The sequence below is a fragment of the Narcine bancroftii genome, chromosome 12 (assembly GCF_036971445.1).
Source record: "Narcine bancroftii isolate sNarBan1 chromosome 12, sNarBan1.hap1, whole genome shotgun sequence".
Taxonomy (NCBI): Eukaryota; Metazoa; Chordata; class Chondrichthyes; order Torpediniformes; family Narcinidae; genus Narcine; species Narcine bancroftii.
In genome coordinates this window covers 19129143-19155114 of record NC_091480.1, presented here as the reverse complement: position 1 = coordinate 19155114, position 25972 = coordinate 19129143, and the positions used below count along the sequence as shown (strand labels likewise).

The 25972-nt window shown below is 38.6% G+C and overlaps 1 protein-coding gene across 5 annotated transcripts in view; it reads left to right on the top strand.

The window, feature by feature from the left end:
* Positions 1 to 25972, top strand: part of myh11b (myosin, heavy chain 11b, smooth muscle) — a 155171-nt gene that overhangs the window by 15155 nt on the left and 114044 nt on the right. For all 5 annotated transcript variants that reach the window (XM_069905658.1, XM_069905659.1, XM_069905660.1 and 2 more), the window contains 2 exons: positions 5320 to 5681; positions 23458 to 23614. In XM_069905658.1, the coding sequence (XP_069761759.1) occupies positions 5334 to 5681; positions 23458 to 23614 (505 nt within the window). In that variant the 5' untranslated portion in view covers positions 5320 to 5333. The remainder of the gene's footprint in view (positions 1 to 5319; positions 5682 to 23457; positions 23615 to 25972) is intronic.

Below are 25972 nucleotides of genomic sequence, written 5' to 3'. Positions count from 1 at the left end.
AGATCTTGAATAGGTTTTCTCGCATCTGTATTTGCTCAGGAAACTGGCTCAGAGTCTAGGGAAGTGAGGCAAAAAGGCAGTGAGGTCACAGAACCACTATAGTTTTAAAGAGGACGCGGTGCTTGCTGTCTGAAAGCAAATAAAGATGGATAAATCCACAGGGCCTGACAGATATTCCCTTGGACCCTGAGGAAGGCTAGTGAAGAAATTGCAGGGGACCTGGCAGAAATATTTAAAATAGCCACTGGTAGATGGGAGGGAAGCTCTATTGTTCAGTTTTTAAAAACCACCAAAAATAACCCAGGAAATGATTGGGTGGTGGGCCTGATATCAGTAGCAGGCAAGTTATTGGAAGGCCTTTTAATAGATGAGATAGTGAGGTATAATTAGAGATAGTCAACATGGTTTTGTGTTTGGTAGATTGTGTTTAACAAATATAAAATTTTTCGAGAAGGTTACCAAGAAAGTTGAAGAATAAAATGCTGTGGATGTTGTCTACATGAACTTTAGAAATTTAGTAAGGCCTTTGACGAGGAGATTAGTCAGGAAGGTTCCGTCACTTGGTATTCACGGTGAGGTAGTAAACTGGATTTGACATTAGCTTTATGGGAGAAGCCTGAGAGTGGCAGTGGATGATTGCCTCTCTGACTGGAGGCCTGTGACTAGTGGTGTGTCTCAAGGATCTGTCTGGGTCCATTGTTGTTTGTTATCTACATCAATGATCTAGACAATAATGTGGTAAGTTGGATCAGCAAGTTTGCAGATGACACAAAGATTGGCAATGTAGTCGACAGCAAGGAATGTGTTCAAAGCTTGAAGAGGGATCTGGACCAGCTGGAAAAATGGGCTACAAAATGACATGGAATTTAATGCAGACAAATGTGAGGTGCTACATTTTGGAAGGACAAACCTAAGGTAGGACATACATGGTAAATGGTAGGGCAATGAGGAATGTGGTAAAACAGAGGGTTCGGGGAATACAGATACATAATTCCCTGAAAGTGGAGTCACAGGCTGATAGGGTTGTAAAGAGAGCTTTTGGCACAAAGGGCTTTATGAATCCAAGTAATGAGTAGGGATGTAATGGAAAAGTTATGTAAGACATTGGTGAACCCTTACTTTGCGTATTGTGTACAGTTTTGGTCACTTAACCACAGGAAAGATGTCAGTAAAAGAGTGCAGAGAAGATTTACTCGGATGTTGCTGGGACTTGAGGAACTGAGTTACAGTGAAAGATTAAAGAGGTTAAGACTTTATTCGCTGGAGCGTGGAAGAACAAGGGGAGATTTAATGGAGGCATACAAAATTATGATGGAAAAGATAGAGTAAATGCAAGCAGGCTCTTTCCACGGAGGTTGGGTGAGATACAAACCAGGTGTATGGCGGATGCCATATCACTGGCATTTAACACCATCAACCCCTCAAAACTGGTCAGCAAACTCCAAGACCTAGAAGTTAATACCCAATTTTGTAATTGGATCATGGATTTCCTCACTTCCAGACCACTATCAGTAAAGATTAGTAATAACATCTCCTTCACAATCTCCATCAGTACCGGAGCACCACAGGGCTGTGTTCTTAGCCCCCTGCTCTACTCACTTTGCATCTACGACTGTGTAGCTCAGTAAGATAATAACACCATCTACAAATTTGCTGACAATACCACGGTAGTGGGTTGTATAACGGAAGGGGATGAGTCAGCCAACAGGATGGAGACTGAAAGCTTAGCTGAATGGTGCAACAGCTTTGTACTCAATGTCACCAAAACCAAGGAGCTGATTGTTGACTTTCAGAAAGGAAAACCAGAGGTATACAATCCTGTGATTTTTGGGGCATCAGAGGTGGAGAGGATGAGCACATTTAAGTTCTTGCAAGTCACCATCTCGGAAGATCTTTCCTGGACCCAACACACCAATGGGATCGTGAAGAAAGCATGTCAGCGTTCTACTTTCTCAGGAGTGTATGGAGGTTTGGTATGACATCAGAAACCCTGACAAATTTCTACAGAGGTGTGGTGGAAAGTGTGCTGACTGGCTGCATCACTGTCTGGTATGGAAACACCAATACCCTTGAGCGTAAAGCCCAGGATATTTTGGGCAAAGCCCTCCCCATTGTTGAGTACATTCTATAGGGCATGCTGCCTTCAGAGAGCAACAGCAATAATCAAAGGCCCACACCACCCAGCACACGCTCTGTTCTTACGGCTGCCATCAGTAAAGGCAAAGGTGCCACAAGTCTCACACCATCAGGTTCAGCTGCTACCCCCTCCACCATCAGATTCCCCAATGACAAACTCAATCAGAGACTTATTTAAGGACTCTTATTTGTGCATTTTATTGATTTTCTGTTTGTTCTCTCTGCATTGCATAGTCAGCTTGTTTACATTCATTATCTGTTGACAGTTCTTTGTTTGCATGTTTTTACTGTGTACAATTTATTTTTTGCACTACCAATTAGTGGTAATTCTGCCACACCCGCAGGAAAGAGACATTTCAGGGCTGTATGTGTTCTGACAATGAATCTGAGGACGTGTTGAGGGTGAAAAGGGAGAAGCTCAGGGGGAACATTAGAGGGAATTTCTTCGCATACAGAGTGGTGGGATATGGAATGAGCTGCCAGCTGTGGACTCAATTTTAACATTTAAGAATAATTTGGAAGTGTTCATCGTTAAGAGGGGTATCGAGTGATGTGGACTGGGTGCAGGTCAGAGAGACCGGGCTCAGACTAAAAGGACTGAAGCGCCTGTTTTTTGTGCTGCAGTGTTCTAGGTTTCCAAAGTTCATATGATTTGTCAGTAAAACAAAAACTTCTGATTTCATGTGTAATGCACGTCGAAAGAACCAAAGACTTGTTGATCCAAACCAAGGCTTTTATTAACTAAAAGACTGGAGCATATCACAAGTAGGTCGACCAGTCCAGAATGACCTGGTCTGGCTCGGAGCAATCCTTTAAGACCTGCCAGTAGGTGTGGCTACACTCTCAGCCAATCACAGCCATCCTACACTACCATCTGTACATATACACATTGGTGATAGAATCTGTACCATCACATCATGCAGGAAACAAAGAAGTTGATAAAACATGTGAAAGTCAATGAGCCTGAAGAATACCTGCAATCCTGAGAGCTGATTAACGTTAGCAATCAGCAGGAAGTGTGCAGAGCAGATTAACTGAAGTTGTACCAACGATTAGATACTCAAATTAAAAGAAAAAACTGGAAGATCGAAGGCTTTTTCATTAGACGGATGATTAAGAGATTCGATTAAATCTCCTCGGTCTGAGGAGTATTTACTTCTTTGTTGCAAAAATGAATAACAAATATGCAAATATAGTTAAATTATCCCCTGCTGAATCGATACAGCATAAGATTATGCTGTCCGTGCAAGAATTAACATTGAATATATGCTGCTCAAGCAAGAGTTAAATTTAACTAAGAATTAACAATTTCTGCTAAGTAATGATATCACTTAAGTTTGAACTTTGCTGGAAACAGCATTTTCCATTTAAGTCGGCTTTAAAATTCTGTTTGCGTTTTCTTGTTGCCTGGATTGGCCCCATCATGGATTAGTTTATCCAAATAGTGAAGTGAAGTTCAACAGGTCAGGTCATAGCAGAGCTGGAATCTTTGTGGAAAAAAATAAAGCAATGGTATTTCTGGAAACGTGTCTTTTGCTCAACATCAGGCAATGTTGATATAAATGAGATGTAGATAGAGATTCAAAGTTCTGTAGAATTTATATATATTTACATATATATATATATATATTTACATATATATATTTTTATATATATATAGTTATATATATAAATATTTTATATATATATTATATATATATATATATATATTTATATATATATATATTATATATATTTATATATATATATATTTATATATATATATATATTTATATATATATTTATATATATTCACAATATGGCCATGCTGACTATTTTACGCCTAACTATATATAATGAAACATAATTGACTTCAATTTCAGCTGTGTATCAATTCTGGTACTTAGTCCAAGGAATCAATGTTCATTTAAGACAGCAGTTTTCAAACTGTCCCCCTAAACTCACATTCCACCTTAAGCAATCCCTATGCCATAAGTGCTCTGTGGTTAGTAAGGGATTGCTTAAGGTTGTATGTGAGTGGGAAGAAAAAGTTTGAAAACCAGTTTTAATTGTACCTAATTGACTTGTTATGTGCACGGTTTCAGAATTCCAAACGAAATGGGCCAATGACAATTTTTCTCAAGCAAAATATTTCAGTAACAATTGGGTCTAGAACAGTAACTCTCAACCTTCCCTTCCCACTCCTAGACCACCTGAAGGAATGCCTTACCAATCTCAGATGGCATAAGGATTACTTAAGGTGGAATGTGAGTTTAGGGGAGCATTTTGAAAAACCACTGATTTAAGCCAAGTTCCGTGGCTAAGTTAGCATTTAATTCCTATCCCAAATTACCCTTCAGAATTTGGTGATAAGCTGTATTGTTGGACGTGTACGATTCATCTTTTGGATGGAGAGTTCCAGGTGTTATACAGAGAATCACAAAGTGCTATGTTTTTTATTTACAGATGCTCTACATCCTGTAAAAAGCACAATTTGATTCTGATAGCATACTAATCCATCAAACAGCATTGGCCACATGATTTGTTTGAGTATTTCATCACAAATACATATATCTGAGCACTTTATTTTTGCACATATACCATCAAGAATATTGGTGATTCGAAATTTACACTGGCATAAAAATTACCCCATGACAAAAAAAGTGGAATTCTCTCAGTTTATGATTAAGTGGGTTCACCAGAGGAAGGAAATATTACCAGTTCATGCAATAATTTTACAACCATTGTTCTAACAACACATGTAGCCTTCCATGTGGTCACCATATTCTGATAGCACAATAGACATTGTCTTAAAACAAGACAAATATAACCCAAATACATGAATTATCGCATTACAGAGATTAATCTGAGACTAGCTTGAGACCAATGCCTGTTTGAAGTATAATTCGGGCTGAAATTGTCTAGTGAAACAAGTCAAGTGAAAATTTGTACTAGTTCTAAAGTTGTTTTGCCAGATAAATCGTTTGTAAATATGTGTGCTATGTTTTTATATGTTTTTGCACTGAGAACAGAAGAATGCTGTTTTGTCCAGTTGTACTTGCACAAATGACAATAATAAACTTGAACTGGAGGATGAGGTGGTCAAGATAAAAGTGAATTACATTATTGCATAGGTTAATGCTAGGTTTTAAACCTTTGAATAAAATAAAAAATAACTTTTTTTAAAAAAAATTCTGTTGACAGGTCATTAGGACACAATGGCGCAGAGGTCTGGCAGTCATGCTGGAGAAGCAGATTCCTTTCTCTTTGTGGACAAAAGCTTCAACAATCCACTGGTTCAAGCTGACTGGGCAGCCAAGAAACTGGTCTGGGTGCCTTCAGACCGCAATGGCTTTGAAGCTGCGAGCATTAAGGATGAAAAGGGTGAGGAAGTTATTGTTGAATTGATGGAAAATGGAAAGAAGGTTACAATTAACAAAGATGATATCCAGAAGATGAACCCACCAAAGTTCTCCAAAGTAGAGGACATGGCAGAACTGACTTGTCTGAATGAGGCATCTGTGCTGCACAATCTGAGGGAACGCTACTTCTCAGGACTTATCTATGTGAGTAAACCATTCACTTATACTGGGTACATCATAATACAGCCAATGGGAATGCCCTCGAAGTCCCATTAGACATGACACATCAAAACTGACAAGGGTATGTGTGTATATTTAAAAAAAATTAAAATAAAAAATAAATAAAATTCCAAAATAACAAATGTACTGTTGACAAGAAATCTAAATCAAATTAAATCTGTATCAAGGAGATTAACATTCTTTGTGTTTGTCATTCCACCAATCAGAGCACTGAATTTAATACCCCTTCATGTTTATTTAATTTCCTGGAAGAAAATCAAGCAATATAGTATGCAAATTGGGCTCCTGCAAAATAAACCCAACTTAGTTGATAGGCAGCAGTGTGCCTGAAACTGATACAGTGTGTAAGGAGGCTGAATTGATGGGGATTATGATCCATTTACAAAAGAATAGATGTCACCCTCAGATCACAGCGATTATAGCACAGAAACAGGCCCTTCAGCCCAACTGGTCCATACCATGAACAAACAATGAGATGCTAAAGGAATGCAGTGGGTCTAGTGGCATCCATGGGTAGAAATGGTCAGTTGACATTTTGGGTCTGTACCCTTTCTCAAGACTCTGAAGCATTGACCATTTCTCTCCATGGACCCTGCCTGACCTGTTGAGTCCCTCCAGCTTCTCAATGTTTGCTCAAGATTCCAGCATCTGCAGTTTTCTCTGCTCATCCATGATCAGGTTGCCTATTTACACTAATCCTATTTGCCTGTGTTAGGCCTGTATTCTACTTCTAGATTCCTATCCCAGTACTTATCCCAAACCTTTCAAACTTGTATCTGCCTTTTTCATCTCTTCTGGCAGCTACTTCCTCACAACCACCACCCTCTGTGTGAATAATGTACTCCTCAGATCTTCTAGTTTTAGATTCACCATCCTGGGGAAAAGACTCGGATAATCTATCCTCTCTAGGCTCCTCATAAAATATTATAAACCCATCAGGTCCCTATGCTCCAGTAAGAACAAACATCACCAATCCATTCTCTCCTTGTAACTAAAGCCCTCCATTTCAGGCAACCTCGTGGTGAATCCCTTTTATGCTCTTTCTTTCCTTTCTGTAGTGTGGCGTCTAGAACTGGAACAATAATAATACTCTAAGTGCTGCCTGCTAATGTTCAGTAAAGCAGCCACATGATGTCAAAAATTTTGTACTCAGTGCCTCAGCCTATGAAGACAAGCATGCCAAGTGCATTCTTCGTTGTCCTGTCCACCTGAAATACAATTTTTTAGGGAAACTACAAACTTCCCCCTCATAATTCTCTTTGTGTATCAACACTTCCCAGGTCCTGACATTACTGTAATGTCTCCAAAATCCACTACCATACATTTGTCTGGATTAAATTCCATCTGTCACCATTCTGCCCAACTTTCCAGGTTATCTGTATCCCTCTGTGTCCTTAGACAACCTTCTTCTCAATCTACACTCCACCATTTCATGCCTCCTGTGAACATACTACAGTATTCACTTGTATCGAGAAAAAACAGTAGTAGAAAAAGGTATGGGATAAGTACTGGGATAGGTACCTAGAAGTAGAATACAGGCCAAACAAAGTCCCAACACTGCCTGTCAGAAAAATAACTCCACCACTACAGCCTGCCCCCTTCATCAATCCAACTTTGGGTCCAGTTTGCCAACATGGCTTAGATCACATGTGCTTTCACCTCTGCGTCTGCCTACCGTGTAAGACCTTGTCAAAGCCTTGCAAAAATCCATATTTACCACATTTACTACCCAGTTTTCATCAATTTACTTGGTTACCTCCTCAAAAAAAAAATCAGATTTGTGAAAAAGGATTTCGCCTGCACAAAATCTCACAGCATTACCCAAATTAGTCCCTGCTTTTCAATTGAACACACTCTCCTAAGACTTTTCTTCCAATAATTTTCCTATTACTGATGTAAGGTTAGCTGGTCTTTTTGAATAAAGAGACAACATTAGCTACCCTCCAGACTTCAGGTGTGTCCTAACAAGGCTAACAATGTTGCATAAATTGCCATCAGATTCCAGCAATTTTCTCCCTTAGGATCCTAGAATAGATCCTGCCAAGATCTGGTGATTATTCACCGTAATGTGATCTAACATCTTTAACACTTCCTCCTTCTTGATACAAACATATTCCAGAATTACAGGCATCTCTCTCTGTCCATCTTCCAAATACTTTAAATTGATGAATGCCAATGAAAAGTATTCTTAAAAGAACATAAGAAATAGGAGCAGGAGTAGGCCATTTGGCCCATTGAGCCTGTTCCACCATGCAATAAGATCATGGCTGATCTGATGATGGGTTCATCTCCAGCTACCTGCCTTTCCCCATATCCCTTAATTCCCTGCTATGCAAAAATCTATTCAATCTTGTCTTGTATATATTTACTGAGGTAGTCTTCACAGTTTCCAATGGCAAGAGCATTCCACAGATTCACCACTCTCTGGGGAAAAGCCATTCCTCCTCATCTCTGTCCTGAATCTCGAAGCTATGCCCATTAGTTCTCGTATCCCCTACTGGTGGAAAAGAAATTGCCTCCTTTTCCTTTGGGTGTTGTTTCCTCCACATGTCCAAAAGTTGCATTTCTTGCATTGATTTAATTATAAATTTGGTTACTTTGTTCTTTCTGTTAATTTTTTCCCCAGTTTTATCCATGTTTGAATCCAAATTAAGGTTGAAATCCCCTCCTATTAGTATGTTCCCTTGCGTGTCTGCTATTTTCAAAAAGATATCTTGCCTAAACTTTTGATCTTCTCCGTTAGGTGAATATACATTGAGTAAATTCCAAAACTCAGAATATATCTGACATTTTATCATACATATTTCCCTGCTGGATCTATTATTTCCTCTTCTATTTTAATTGGTACATTTTTACTGATTAATATAGCTACTCCCCTAGCTTTTGAATTATATGACGCTGATGTTACATGTCCTATCCAATCTCTCTTTAATTTCTTGTGCTCCACTTCAGTTAAGTGTGTTTCTTGCACGAATGCTATATCAATTTTTTTCTTTTTTCAGTAAATTTAGCAGTTTCTTCCTTTTGATTTGATTATGTATTCCGTTAATATTTAAAGTCAGATAGTTCAACATAGCCATTTCATACTTTGTTTATCTTTCCTTTCCTCATCATCACCTTTCCTTCTTATCCATTTCTGCTTTCTTGTTTTGAACACTTTATAAGACAACATTTCTAAAACATCAAACATTTCCCTTATTCTCCTATCTAAAATTTCTTTAACCCCACTATCCCCTCCCCTTCCTGAGTTGCCCTTTATCCCTTGTCGGGCAACCACATCTCCCCTCTCCATTTGGATTTGCGAATTCACTCGCAAGCGTCAACTGATTTCACAGTGACCGTAACTCCTCCCCACCAAGCCCCCCCCCGAAAAGATTTTAATTTTCATATACAACAAAGGTCACTCTTTTAATTCCCTCCTTACTTCCTCTCTTCCCTTTCTTTCCCTTATTAATTCTTATCTATACTCTATATATTTTCTTTTAAATATGCATACACTCATGTACACACATATATTATATATATATATATATAGTTCGTGGTCATTTTTGCTCTCATTACATGTCTTCATGTAATGATCTAAGGAGTACATTATTCACACAGAGGGTGGTGGTTGTGAGGAAGTAGCTGCCAGAAGAGATGAAAAAGGCAGATACAAGTTTGAAAGGTTTGGGATAAGTACTGGGATAGGAACCTAGAAGTAGAATACAGGCCTAACACAGGCAAATAGGATTAGTGTAAATTTTCGCGCTTCTTCCGGATCCGAGAATAGTCTGTTTTGCTGCCCTGGAATAACTATTTTAAGTACCGCTGGGTACTTTAGCATTAATTTATATTCTTTTTTCCATAGGATCGCTTTTGCTGTATTAAACTCCTTCCTCTTCTCCAGGAGTTCAAAACTTGTATCTGGATAGAAAAAAAATTTTTGACCTTTGTATTCCAGTGGCTTTTTGTCTTCTTTTATTTTCTTCATTGCTTTCTCCAATATATTTTCTCTTGTTGTAAATCTTAGGAATTTTACTAAAATGGATCTTGGTTTTTGTTGTGGTTGTGGTTTAGGGGCTAATGTTCTATGTGCCCTTTCTATTTCCATTTCTTCCTGTAATTCTTGTCTTCCTAGGACCCTGGGGATCCAATCTTTTATAAATTCTCTCATTCTTGCCTTCTTCATCTTCCTTAAGGCCCACTATCTTTATATTATTTCTTCTATTATAATTTTCCATTATATCTTCTGAGCTAACAGCTCTTGTGTCTCTTTAACTTTTATTAGATTCTTCTAATTTCTTTTTTAAGTCCTCTACTTCCATTTCTACGGCTGTTTCTCGTTCTTCCACCTTGTCCACTCTTTTTCCTATATCTGACATGACCATCTCTAATCTATTCATTTTTTCTTCTGTACTTTTAATTCTTCTTTTTATTTCACTAAATTCTTGTGATTGCCATTCTTTTACTGATTCCATATATTCTTTAAAAAAAAATATATCCATTGTCTTGCCCTTCCCTCCTTCTTCCATTCTCTGTGTTCCTCCTCTTCTTCTTCCTCTGGGTTGGTCATCTGTTGTTTCTTTGATTTCTTTTTACTCTCTTCTTTCTTGTTCTCATTGTTTTCTATGTTCTCTTCTTGTTGTTGTGCTGTGGCTGTCATTCTCAGCTGTGGAGATCGACTCCTCAGCTGGTCCCCCCTCCCGTCAGTGTATTTTTTTGTCTTGCGCATCGCGCATGCGCGACTCCTCTTTTCTTCTTCTCTTCTTCCCGTTGCTTTCGACTTTTCTTTCTTTGTTGCCATTTTCTTCCCACCTTTACTTTCACTTTATTTTAATTTTCGTGTTTGTGCCTTTGTGTTTTCTCTGTTTTTTTTTAAAACTTTTCCGGAGAGGGCTGGAGTTCCCTGACCGGCCACTACTCCATCACGTGTCTCCTCCAAAAAAATATTGCCTCTATCTTATCTATTTGTTTCATATATCTTTGGAAATGTTTTCTCTCCCTCCCACAAATAGTTTTAAAAAATTTAAAAAAATTATTTACAATAATTTTACTTTATCCTGCCTGGTTTTTTCCATTGTTCCCAGTCCTTCTGGGCAAACAATCTGTAAGCACCAAGTTCAGTAGTCAAAGATGCCCAGTTCGATACAAAAAGACATCAAAATTACAGTCATTCGCTCTTACTGATGGTAAAATGCCCTGAGTATATGCTAAAAGTTAAAACAGCAATAGTAGCCTATACACAATCCAATATTGCTGCAGAGGTAATCTGTCAAGCATTCTATTATCTGGAAGTAGTTAAGTTAAACTTTTGAGAGACCACTGTACAAATTTTTCTTCTGACCTAAAGAATGATATAATTATCTTTGAAGGCGTTCACTAGTTTCACAAGTTTGATTCCGGTGATGAAAAACATCTTTTGTCAGCAGAATTAGTCTGTATCTTAGAAAAATGAGAACTGAACTGATTAAAATGTACAAAATTTTTTCGGGGGCTTGACAGACAATATAATGAGGAGCAAAAAAAAAAAAAATCTGCTGGAGGAACTTCTGCTCCAGATTCAAGCATCTGCAGTCTCTTGCGCGTCTCCAGTAGAATGAAAAACCCTTTCTCTACGTAGTCTAGAATGGGGATGCCCGATTTCACGATGATTATCTATTAATTAGGACAGAGATGGGAAGAGATTTCTTGAAACTACAGTTGTTAATCTTTGGAATGATTTCCCTTTGAGTACTAAGTTTACAAAAATATCAGATTTTTGGCACAAAATAAATCAAGTGAAATTCAGACGGGTCTAGATATGGAAGGTTTAACCAAAAGGCAGTACATGCACTCAGCTTCCTTTTTGCCCTTTACTGACTTCAATCTATGCCAACTTGCCTCAAGGCACAGCAATGTTAAAGTTCCTCTTCCCTTTAGTTTATGTATTCCTCCTTCAATCACCCACTTTCAAGACCAGAGAATCTCGGTTTATCCAATCTGCACCTTGAATGTAATCTGGTTGTCAATCTTTGGGCTGTAATTTAGATCCACATGGCATTCTTCTGTATGTGACCAGAGTCTACAGCATTTTAATAAACTTCCTCTGGTGTCTACTCTTTGTTGATTCAACAGTGTGCATTTCAGTATCCTGTTTACTTAGCTAATTGTTGCTTTGCAGAACTTTAGCCAAATACAAAGAAAACAACTTTAATCTCTTTCAAACTCATTTCAAGTTTTTTATTGCTTTTTAAAAAATTTAGACCTACAGAATGGTAATCGGTCCACGAGCCCGTGGTGCCCAAATACCCCTATTAACCTACCACCCCTGTATGTTTTGAAGGGTGAGAGGAAACCAGAGCACCCAGAGGAAACCCACGCAGACACAGGGAAAAGTACATCTCCTTGCAGACAGTGCTGGATTTGAACCACATCACTGGCATTGTAATAGTGTGGCACTAACTGCTACACTTACCATGCCTGCTTTTGCTCTGGTAATCTTGGCAAATAACTGAGGGTTATTTCTGCCAAATATTATAGCCTTGAGGTGCTGATCAAGAGATTTGATAGACTTTTGAGGGCGTGAAGAAAAAACAGAATGAAAGCACCCCCCCCACCCCTGATTTTCCCCCACCTTCCGCCCACTGACCCCACTCTATCCCCTAGTTGGGTCTTTACTGTCCTCTCCAACCTTCCCCTCTCAGACATGGCAAACTCTTATTTGGTGCCTCTTTCTTCCAACAGGATTCTCCACCTCCTCCTAAAGACCCCTTTCCTCGCCTTTAGCCTTTAATCTCCACTTGGATACCTCGACCTGACCTTCTGCCCTCTTTTAATCTTTAAATTTCTAACTGCCACCAAGACATCAACCATCTCAACTTCACCATTGCCCTCACTTATTCTAATCTCACTCCTTCAGAATGCTTTGGCCTCCACTCTCTCTGCACCAATCCTCACCTCCCCATCAAACCCGCAGGCAAAGGTAGTGCTGTTGTGATCTGGCATACTGACTTCTACATTGCCAAGACCTCATCACTTCCAGTCATCTCCCTCCAACCTACTTATTTCCCAACCCTGCATTGTCCGGTTCTACTTCCTATCCAAAATCCACAAATCCAATTGTCCCGGTAGACCTATTGCTTCTGCATGTTCCTGCCCCATCAAACTGGTATCATCTTACCTTGACTTCCTGGTCCAGTTTCTTTACCTGCATGCATGATATCTCACATGACCTCCACCAGTTCAACAACTTCCAATTCCCTGAGTTCAACAGTTTCATATTCACCATGGATATCTAATCCCCTGTACCAAATGTCTCAAATTTTTTCTTTTTTTCCCCAACCACAGACCCTACTAGTTCTCCCTCGTCCACCTGGTAGAACTTGTTCTCACCTTCAAATACTTCGTTAACTCATCCCCCTTTCTCCAAGTCAAAAGGATAGCCATCTTTTTGTTGGTGATGCAGAGCATCTTGTGCTACAAGGCGACACAGGAAAGGCTCCTCAACTCTTTCTCCGCTACATACATTGGGGCTGTCTCATGCACCTATGATGAGCTTGTCAACTTTATCCACTTTGATGCTAACTTCCACCCTGACCTCAAATTCATTTTGTCCATCTCTGGCAACATTCTCCATTTTCTTGATCTTTTTGTTTCTAAGGGAGAAAAATTCTCCACAGATATTTTCTACCAACCCACCAAATCCCAGTTACCTCAACTGCACCTCATCACAACCTGACCCCTGTAATGATTCTGTTCCTTTCTCTCATTACCTCCATCTTCATCAGATCCTCTCCCAGAATGAGGACTTCTATTCCAGATTATCTGGGATGTCATCCTCCTTCAAAAAATGTGGCTTCTCCTCTGCTACAATCAACTCAGCCCTTACCCACAACTGCTCTATTTCTTCCCTGACCCCTGCATCTTTAGTCACAACAAGACCAGGATTCCCCTTGACCTTGCCTACATATCCAACATATTATAATCTGCAATTTCCACCACCTATAACATGATGCATCTTCTGCAAGAACCACTCATTCCACATCCCTTTCCCCTTGGTACTTACTCTTGTGTCCACAGGAAATGCTATAGTTGTACCCACACCTTTCCCCCTCACCACCGTTCGGGACTCCAAACAGTCCTTCCAAGTGAAACAACATTTCACTTGTGAATCTGCAATGGTTCTCCAGTTGTGGCCTCCTCTACATCAAAGAGACTGGATGCAAACTGGGAGATAATTTTGTGGAGCACCTTTGCTCTGTTGGCCTCCCAGTGGCTGAGCATTTAAATTCCATGCCCCACTCCCACACCAACACATCTGTCCACAGTTTCAACCATGGCAAAATCGAGGCCACCTGCAAGCTAGAGGAACAACCCCTAATATTCCATCTGGTTACTCTCCAACCAAATGGCATGAAAGTATTGACATCCAGTTTCTGTTCAGCCCCTCTCCTGTCATCTTTGTCTCCCCTATCCCTCTGTCTTCTTTCCTCCAGCTTCCACCCTCCCTTCTCTCTTCATTCAGAATGCTAATCCCTCCCCATCACTTTCCATCTTTTTCCTCTTCTCCGCTCCATATCAACTTATCTCTTGCCTGTGGCACCTTCTTCCAACATTTTAACCTGCTTTCTGCTCTCATCTTGACAAAGAGCTCAGGTCCAAAACATTGGCTAAGTAAGTTTGTATCCTTGCCATAAACAACATGGCTGAGTTTCTCTGGCACTTTCGTGTTTTGAGAAATGATTTGTATCTGGCTTCAACTCAGCATCCTTTTGTGTATATTCTAGAAATGCTACAAGCCACAAACAGGAGATTAAAATATCCAATTCATTAACAAGAACCATTCTCTAGTTATTTCAGTAGATTCTCCACTGAGGTTATGGGAATTACTTTGAGTCCCAATAACAAAGCAATCCACAGGTGCCAGAGGACATTAAGCCTATATTATTCACTTCATTAATTAATTAAACTAAATCTGACTTCAATATGATTTTAGATAAAAAGGCACAGTGAGATACAGTACATTTCATAAAGAGCAGTTTATAAACATTTTCTATTTAGAACTTGCTAAAAAAATAAATGGCAAACAACTTTGAAAATGGTGCATTGGTAAAGAAAATGTGTTACATAATTGTCAAAATGATATCTAAACTACAATTGTAACCAGAAATCCAAGGCTACAAGCTGAGATTTCCATTAGATTGCTGAATCAGATTGAATTAACTTGATGAGTACAGTTTTTTTTTCATTAGATCTTTCCAGGAAAAGAAAACTTCCAGTTACAATATGGTTAATGCTTAATTGTCTTCTAAAATGGTTCAGCACATCAATTAGATGTATCACCCACTTTATTCAGACAGGAAAAGAGCAATCCCAGACTTATCACCCAGCATCGAGCTTGGTATCAGAAGAAGATGCAACTCCTATGCTCGCAATGCTACTGGTAGAAGTGACTATGCAGTCTTTGCCATGTCCTATCTTCTCACTGAGGACACCTTCCATCCTCTGATGTGGCAATCCATTTTGCAAAATGGGATAGGCTCAGAACATAACTGGCAGCTCAAACAGGGCTGCCAACAGTTGCTCCAGAAATGCATGTGGGCACATTCTTGAGATAGGAGCAGTCCTCCACCTGCCCCCCAATCCCCTTTACATTCAATAACTATGGAGAAGCCTCTGTAAACTTCAACAGCTAAATCAATAACATTCTAGGGATGAAACCAAAGCACCGGAGGCATGGAGACATGGAGAGAACCTACAAACTCTTTACAGACTGCGCCAGAATCCAACTCTAGTCGCTGGCACGTTGTGCTAATCGTGACACTAACCATGTCATCCTTTATGCCATGTTATGCCATACTGAGTCAAATTCCTTGACAAGATTAATAAAAGCTACTGCAAGGTCTTTAAAATTTCTTTTAGCACTGAATAGCAAGTTATTTAAGACCGGGATGGCAGTAATAAAACCCTTTTGCCGGTTATTAATTATATTTCCATCTCCCAAATGTTTGGCAAGGTCAAGAATATCCCTTCCTCTACTATTACTATTAAGTCACTAATCAACCATGTTTTAATGAGGAGTACTGAAGGGAATGTGAAGAAACAGGCATTTCTAGAAATGAAGTTCCAACCTGGTGAAGCTGTGCCACAGGATCGTATACGTCAACAGTTAAAAAGCAACTTGTAAGAGAGAGCTCAGCAATCCTACATCACGTGGGCTTGATCAAAGCTGTCACATCTGATGAACAGTGGTGAGCAATTATATAGTTTATCAGAAGTGGACTCCCAAGAACATTTGCATCTTCAAGGATGGAAGGTCCCAGTACACAGTCCAAAGTCAAGGCTTAAGCATTCAAATACTGTATTGAGTGGATAATTCATCTTGGTTTCCTCCTGAGATTCCCAGCCTCACATAAGCAGACTTCACTCATTTCAATTCAAGAAATGTCTAATAGTATTGGTGTGGTAGTTGAAGTTTGCGGAGTTTTGGAATGATTGGAAAACCCTGGCAAATTTCGTTAATGTGTGGTGGAAAGTGTGCTGACCAGCAGCATCGTGGTCTGGTATAGAGACACCAATACCCCTGAGCAGAAAGCCCTGCAAAATATAGTGACATAGCCCAGGACATCACAGGTAAAGCCCTCCCCACCACTGAGAACATCTACAAGTAATGCTGCTGTTGGAGAGCAGCAGCAATCATCAAGGATCCACATCACCCAGAACATACTCTATTCTCATTGCAAATATTAAGAAAGAGGTCGAGGTGCCACAAGACTCGCACCACCAGGTTCAGGACTAGCTGCTACCCCTCCATCATCAGACTCTTGCAATGGTAATTCTGCCATGCCAACAGGAAAAGGAATCTCATCATGTATGTACTCTGGCAATAAATCTGAAATATAAAAGATTAAAATAGGCATCACAGCATAAAAGAATGGACAATATGTACATCTTTAACAAATATTTGGAAGTTGTTACATATATGGGGAGATAGTGAAGTTCTCTACGAATGTTAAGAAAATGGAAACAAAGTGATTGATTAACTTAATTGAAGATACAAATCTCCAAGGACAAACCAAATCAACAAGACAGAACGTTCAGTACCCCAACATCATACCATCTCATCAATGTATAGGTATGAATTGGAAAATTAGCTTGTTTTATTAAGATCCAAGGTCTCAGAGGCCTAATTAAGTGAAACTATATTTTGTGGCTGTCTGGTTGTTGAGATAAGAAGCAATGGACCAATTATAAGACATCTGCAGGAGCAACTTGGACCCCAATAGCAGTTGGAAGCACTATAGTAATGAGAAATAATTAGAGACTAGGGTTGAGATAGAGAAATACTTAAGCAAAGGGTCTTCGTCATCAGCTCATTTGGAGAGTGAAGTCTGCGAGTAATCAATTCCACCATTCTCTGTATCTGATTAGATTACCATAATGAAGAAGATGCACAATTAGTGAAGTAGAAAATGGGGGTGAAACTATGATAACTAGCGGCAACAAGATGAAGATGGCTGAAATGCATGGAACTTGTCTGGACTATCAATGTTGGACTTCATTGGAGAAAAATGGAAGGAAAGAGGAAGTCTGGTCTTGAGACAAGAATTAACTCCTCACCAAACCTTGAAACAGTAGGAGAACCTGGGATTGCAGGGAAACCTTAGAATGAGTACTTGCAAAGGGAGACCCCGAGTCTGAGACAATAGGAAGCCATAAGTCTCATTGAGATTCCTCACCTTGTGTCTTGACAGATGGTGTACTATACAAGGTGTGAGTGCATGTATGCTTGGCAATTACTCAGTACAATTTTCAGTAGTTGTGAATGGTGGGTCTCTACAAGAAGTGTGAATTCAGCAAAACAGTTGGATGTGGCATAGACAAAAGGACCAGACAACATCCAGCCTCTAACATTGAACACGTGTACACCAGAACTAGCTACACCTCCAGCTAAGTTGTTACAGTATGGTTACAACTCTGGCACCTACCTGACATGGAAATTTCCCAAATTTGATCTATTCACAAGTAGGACAAACGACTGAATTCCAAACTTCATTGTAGCTTTGACCAAGAAGCTGAATTTGAGAGACAGAACCGTGATTCATGATGCTAGTTGACTAGCATCATGACTAGAACACTGACTGGTACACCATCAACTACCCAAAGATTAATCCCATCCACCATAATGCAATAAGATCCATCCACAAAATGCTGAAGGCACTCCAGCTCCAACTCCAAATCTGTGTCTTCCAGGTTGAGGGCAGCACGCACTCCACTTTCACTTCTATTTGCAGGATAGTTGCACACTATCCTGACTTGGAACGGTTTTGCTATTCCTTAATTGACACCAGACAGTCGTAACTTCACTGGAATTATTGCAGCAGGTCAAGCAGATGGCTGAGACACTTTCTCAAAGGGGATTAGAAATGGGCAATGTGTTGATTTCTCTCCGATTATAAACATCCTGAAAAAAAATTGGAAATACCAAAGATAATCCCAAAAAGGTAATTTAATTCCCATTTATAAAATAATAAACTATTTTTGGAACACCACCTAATTCTGATTATTATGCTGTGGAAATGATATGAGGCCATTTGGGAAGGGTGCTGAGCAGATTTGCCAGAATGCCACAAGGATAAAGGGTGAGTTACATGGAGAGATCGGAGAGAGTCTGATTGTTCTTTGCACAGGACAAGTTATCTGGAGATTTAGCAGGCATGTTCAAAATTATGACTTTTGGCAAATTGGGTGGAAAATGTTTCACTGTGGGGTCAACTAGAGGACAGGCTTAAATCAACTGGCAAAAGATCCTGAGAAGGATCGGCATTTCTTTACACGTGCATTGTTAAATGCTGGACAGCATTTTTTTGAAATGGAGGTGCATTCATTGTACTATGTGTAAATATTTAAGTGATTGGCGAGCACAGTGAAAAAGCAGACAGAATTGGCCAAATCCTTCCAATATTGAAGATATTAACTGCCTCCTCATTACCACAGTGGCCACACTCCATTGCCAGTAAATTTCTGAAATTGTGAAACCTGCCTTATAAATGTAAGTCTATTCTATATATCACATTACTGGTTTACATCAGTGATTTGCATAGAATCAGAACCTTTATATTGAGCAAAGGAGCAGGTTATTTTAATCATTTTTATTGAATTGTTTATTGTCAATATGCAGTGAAAAGCTTTGTTTTGTATGTTATCCAGGCAAGTCAACCCATACTTAAGTATAGCAAGTAATTAAATGATAATACAAAAATACAGGTCTAGTGTTAGAGTAAATTAAAGAGTATAGTGATACAAAGACCAGCGGTAGGTTTAGAAAAAAAAGTACAGTTAAAACAGTGCAAAAACATCATCTTTTACCAATGAGTCTATTTTATAACAAGTACATAAAAGGTGAAATCATTGTTCAATTATAAATTTAATGTACCACACCACAAATGAATTTGCTTTCCCATGGGAGAGCACAGTTGGCATAGCAGCTAGTGCAACACCTTAACAGCGGCAGCGATAGGGATGGGATTCCAATCCCATCTGATAAGGAGTTTGTGTGTTTTCCCTGTGTCTGTGTGGGCTTTCCCCAGGGGCTCCAGCTTCCTCCCACCCTTCAAAAACATACTGGGGGTGTAGGTTAATTGGGTGCAAATTGGGCAGCACGGACTCGTGGACCAAAATGGCCTATATGTCTAAATTTTAAAATATATCATTATTGAAGATTGCTAAGTTTGCCTGCTCATGAAATGACAATATGTTTGTTGATCCTTGAAAGGCATTGATCCATGTGATGTACAGTGAATGGTGACTTGTTATGAGTGCACGTAAAATTTACTTGTTGATTGTACATGGAGACGGTTATTAAATTTTATTGGAGCATTTAAATTTACTTGTTGATGCCAAACTCTCCCCCAGTACAAACTTAAGTCAGTGTTATCGTTGGGAAATTTCCAAAAAGAATATGACTTGGTAAGTCTGCAACAAAAATTGCAGGGAATTGGGGAGTCAGAAATCTTCCTGTTATGCAGTTTAATTTTGAGAACTGTTTCACTATATTATGAACAGTATAATATTAGCATGATAAGAACCAAACACATTAAATGTGCAAAACTCATTCAAGTTGCATAAATGAAAACAAGCTGGTGCCAATGGACTTTGAAAAACATTAAAGTACAACTTAATTTTAAAAGAAAGGAACAAAATTATCAAATTTGAAGTCGTATTAGACTGTTTTGAAGAAATCTAAACTACACATCATGAAAATGTAGAGAAAACTGAATTTTTGGTCGCTAAGCACTAAACAGAGTTAAGAATATTGGCCATGGGTTATACTTGCCTCCTGATGCGGAGTTGAATTGACTTCACTGTAATTGAAGTGATGGAGCTGATGTCTGATGTTTTCACAACCAATTAATGCCAGCAATTAAGGATTAAGTTTTCTCCCTAAAAGGGTTTAATTAGAAACTGCAAGGATGTGTTTCTACACAGAACCATCTGACTTATTATCCAAACTTGTCAAGTTTACAAGTAACACATGTCAGAATCATCTGCAGTTTATGCCGAGAAAGAGTTAATGAAAATGGGTGTGGTGCACACCATAAGCAGGTCAACATGATGGAGTGATTAAACAGCTTTAATTACCAGAAACCTGAGCATTACTGATACACTACTTGGCCAGGATCCAGGTACAGGAGCAAAAGGGGGAAGTCCGAGCACACCAGCCTTTATTGGGAAATCTGAGGAGGAGCCAAGGGAGGGGTTAGGGAAGGTCAGCTAGGTTTGGATTGGCAAGTCCATACATCTATGCAAATGCATTTCACTACAATAAGAATATACAATAGTGCTGTCAAATAAAAATCACTGACCTGTGAATCAAAGAACTTTTCTGAACTTACACACACATGTTACATAAACGTGCGCTTAGAATTAGAAGGGGGTTAAGTTAGGTTAGTTAAGACAATGGTGATAAGTTAGAGTGTGATTCTGTTTTCATGTTTAAAGATAATTAAAAGCAACTTTTGTTTAAGTAACCATTTGTCTTGGTGAATATCTATTGGTGCTGAGTTTTGGGGTCCTCTGGGATCGTAACATTTTATGGGGGCTCGTCCTTTCGGATTGAAAATTGAAGTTTTTGTGATTTCTGCCTGGCCCACAGGAAGCAGGATGTTCCTGTTTCAAACATAAATGACTTTAATAATATTGTCTTGAGAATGTGACAAATACTCCTGATTCAAATCCTACAATACAAAATAGAATAAGATATTGCTTGTATGAGTTTTTTGCTGATTTGATTTCAGCAAATGTTTGTAGTTTACATGATTAGTTTACAAATTCAAACCTGATTTTCTTGGTCTCTAGAAATCACTGCTTCTACCAAGTTAGACCAAAAGTTAAGACCACCTTTTAGACTCCTTACCTTAGAACATTGAGAGCATTTATAATCTTTCCTGTTTAACCTCAGTGGAGATCTGTGAACTTGGAACAGACTTGCTGCAACATGGTTATTTTCATGAGCTGTGTTACCTGTCCATCAATGGTTTTCCACACGAAAGAATAAAATTAACATTAGCAATGACATAAGTGCCTTCTGCAGTCTTATCATTTTTGAATCTTGCACTATAAGTGGTGTGATTAGTGTAGCAGTTAACGCATTGCTGTTATAGTGCCAGCAAACTGGATTCAAAACCGGCGCTGTCTATAAGGAGTTTGTACGTGTCTGCGTGGATTTCCTCTGGGCTCTCCGGTTTCTTCCCACTTTTCAAAAACTTACTGCAGTTGTAGGTTAAATGGCCAGTGTGAGGCTGAGGGCAGAAAGGGTCTGTTACTGCGCTGTATGTCTAAATTTAAAAAAAAATTAAATCTTGAAAATATATTTGGCACTTTGGAGTGCGTTTTCAGCGATTGCTTTCATTGGACAAGAGCAAGCCAACTGTTTAACCAGTGGAAGTGGTTGAGCCCCCAAACAGTGTTCATCCTGGAAGCTTTCTAGGAGATTTGTGTGGGTGAGGTGCTCGCTCTTTAGAATAAGTTAGTTCTTTGAAGATGTATGAACCCAGCAGCCTCACTACAGAGTCCAGCCAGAGAAAATGAGCTAAAGGAAGAAATTTGAATAAAAAGCTAATCCTGGGGCTGGGCACTGTAGTGGTGAAAGAGTGGGGAGAGTTTTGTTGGGTGGGGCAGTCCAATTACTGGGTAGTTAATACCCTCCTCTTGGCTTCACAAGATCACAAGGTGAATTGAGACTGTTTTGGGTTTTCTTGATTTAAAAATCATGGAGTGGACATTTATAACGTCCATGTCAAGCATGAACAAATGCTTCTTGATACTTCAAGCAGACATTGTGATTAAAATAGTCTTAAGGTTAACCATCTTAGGGTGTGGGGAAGATTATGGTGTATGCTTGGGCCACAGTTCTCTCAAATGGTGCGTGACCCAGATGTAGGTAGGATCAAGGTGGGAGATGCCAAAATTGCCTCCAGTTTCTGTTCTGAACCAAATTTGTATCAAATGAATTATATTATCATGGCCAAAATACTTATGTTTTGAATAAGCAGCAAAGAAGGGAAAATCTGATCTCAAGGCTAATCATAATTACCCACTTTTTCTTTACAAAATTACCTTGGCAAAACTTACTCCTGGAGCATGACACATTTTAGTGATAAAGTGGTAAAATAATAACAAGCAACTCAATTTAATAAGGAAATCCTGCAAGTGCCAGAAGTTTTCATTATAGTTGAAAAAAATTTTTTTTACAGCGAAGTAACAGGCCACGAGTCTGTGTCACCCAAATTACCGACAACCCCAATATGTTTTGAAGGGTGGGAGGAAACTGGAGCAAACCAACACAGGGAGAAAGTACAAAATCCTTGCAGACTGCGCCAGATTCAACCCCGAGTCATTGGCACTGTAATATGGTTATGCTAACTGCATCGTCTATAAAAAAAATCTATTCCATTTTTCATTAAATATTTGAATACATTAAAAATTAAATAATCTATTGTGGAACCCTAGCAATCACCATGCTCTTAGCTTGAAATAATATTAAAGGATATATTTGGATTTGACACAAATTATATTGAGAACATCATAAATCAAGGAATGTACTAAAGGTTTAGAAATTTAGTAAATCATATACTAACTTTATGATGTATTCTGCCCTAATTTTCCTCTTAATTGTCTTCATTTACCAACCAGCACCGTTTTGCGAACAAAGAAATTTGTATTTTGAAATAAACTTAATAGAACTAATATTGGTCGCAGAGGTAGTCTCATTAAATGGATTTAAGCCACAGAGATGGATGTTTGAAGAGTAGGGGAATTAAGGGTTATAAAGGTAGATAATTAGAGCTGAGTCCATAGCCAGATTAGCCATGATCATATTGAACGGCAGAACTGGTTCCGTGGACCAGAAGGCCAACTCCTGGTCTTGCATTTTGTTCTTGTATAAGATTAATTGTAGCAGATGGCAGCATCTGACAGAACACTAAGGCCAGTACTGAGTGTCAGACCCCTTTACACAGAAGGGGCATGGTTATACGTTCTCCATGAGTCTGTGTGGATATCCTCCGAGTTTTCCAGTTTCCTCCCACCCTCCAAAAGTGTACTGGAGTTGTGGGTTGATTGGTGTATTTGGGGTGGCATGGGCTCGTGGGCCAGAAGGGCCTGTTATGTACTTCTAATTTTATTTAAAACTTAAATTTAAATTTTAAAATTCCTTGATTTTTGAATGCTGTTACTTTGAGATCCTTGAATATTTAGACTTGTACTTCATTTTTTTCAGACATACTCGGGTCTCTTCTGTGTTGTTGTAAATCCATACAAGATGTTGCCCATCTATTCGGAGAAGATTGTAGAAATGTACAAAGGGAAGAAGAGGCATGAGATGCCTCCGCACATCTATGCCATTGCAGACACTGCATACAGGAGCATGCTGCAAGGTAAGACAGTAACACAACCCCTCATCCTGCATTTTGCCAAGAAAGCTGGTAGTAGCACAATAACTGGACTAGGATTTTGTCTGAAGGAATGATTACTTATTAGGAGTGAAAACGCAACTCAACAGGTCAAACAGCGCATTTATACAGCAAAGATAAAGATATATAGCAATGTTTCGGGCTTGAGCACTTCATCAAGGTATTAACAAAATGGTGCCCGAGCAAAATGGTGGGGGATAGGATCATGAGGAAGAGCACAGTCCCACAGGCAGGACGTAATGGGTAGACAAGGAAGTGAGGGCACACTACCAAAGAGGGAGTGGGAATGGCTCTGCGAATGGAGAGGGAAGGGGGGGGAGAGCTGGAGGAAAGGAGACAGAGGGATAAGGGAGAATGGGGAGTAGGCTATCAGAAAATGGAGGTCAGTGTTTTTTTTTTTTAATTTTTTATTTTTCACACCATAAATCACATTAGCCATGATACACACTTTTTCTTTTTCACACATATACAGTGACTTTTTCTTCCCCCCCCCTCCCTCCTCCCAAGCCACCCCCCCACCCCACCCCCTCCCATCCATTTTAGGTATACAATCTAGGTTACATTAAACCAGTCAGACAATGTTGACATTCAACAAAAATACACCAGAAATTCTACTGAGTCCATTCTTTTCTTTCCTTCTCCTTCCATCAACTTAGGTAATGATTGTCCCCGGTAGGTTTTCGCTATTGTATTTAATGTAAGGCTCCCATATTTGTTCGAATATTTCAATATTATTTCTTAAACTATATGTAATTTTTTCTAATGGAATACATTTATTCATTTCTATATACCATTGTTGTATTTTCAGATTATCTTCCAATTTCCAGGTTGACATAATACATTTTTTTGCTACGGCTAGAGCTATCTTAACAAATCTTTTTTGTGCATCCTCCAAATCAATTCCAAATTCTTTGTTTTTTATGTTACTTAGGAGAAAGATCTCTGGATTCTTTGGTATATTGTTTTCTGTTATTTTATTTAATATCTGATTGAGATCTTCCCAAAATTTTTCTACTTTCTCACATGTCCAGATTGCATGAATTGTTGTTCCCATTTCTTTTTTACATCGAAAACATCTATCAGATACTGTTGGGTCCCATTTATTTAACTTTTGAGGTGTAATGTATAGTCTGTGTAACCAGTTATATTGTATCATACGTAGCCTCGTATTTATTGTATTTCTCATCGTTCCAGAACATAATTTCTCCCATGTTTCCTTTTTTATCTTTATATTTAAATCTTGTTCCCATTTTTGTTTAGTTTTACCATTTGTTTCCTCATTCTCCTTTTCTTGCAGTTTAATATACATATTTGTTATAAATCTTTTGATTAACATTGTATCTGTAATCACATATTCAAGGTTACTTTCCTCTGGCAAACTCAAACTGCTTCCTAATTTATCCTTCAAGTAGGATCTCAATTGGTAATATGCCAGCGCTGTATCTCCAGTTATATTGTACTTATCTCTCATTTGTTCAAAGGATAAGAATCTACTTCTTGAAAAACAATTTTCTATTCTTTTAATCCCTTTTTTTTCCCATTCTCTAAAGGAAAGGTTATCTATTATAAAAGGGAGTAACTTATTTTGCGTCAATATTAGTTTTGGTAATTGATAATTTGTTTTATTTCTTTCTACATGAATCTTCTTCCAAATATTGAGGAGATGATGTAATACTGGAGAAGTTCTATGTTGTACCAATTTTTCATCCCATTTATATAATATGTGTTCAGGTATCTTTTCCCCTATTTTATCTAATTCTAATCTCGACCAGTCTGGTTTTTCCCTTGTTTGATAAAAATCTGATAGGTATCTTAATTGTGCGGCTCTATAATAATTTTTAAAGTTTGGCAATTGTAAGCCTCCTTGTTTATACCATTCTGTTAATTTATCTAGTGCTATCCTTGGTTTCCCCCCTCTCCATATTATTTTCTTTAACTCTTTGAAGAATTTTTCTGTCAGTTGTATTGGCAATGCCTGAAATAAGTATAATATCCTTGGAAAAATGTTCATTTTAATACAGTTTATCCTTCCTATTAGTGTAAGCAACTGCTACTGCAGGTGCTTTATTTCCTTCTACTGCATGAATTAAGTTAATAAATTTACAAATATTGTCTGTTGTGCGTCTTTTTTTGATAAATCCAGTTTGGTCTAAATTTACCATTTTCGGTACCTGCTCTGCTAATCTGTTTGCTAATAGTTTAGCTATTATCTTATAATCTGTGTTTAGTAAAGATATTGGTCTATATGACGCTGGTGAGAGTAGATCTTTCCCTTGTTTTAGTATTACTGTAATTATTGCTGTTTTACATGAATCTGGTAAG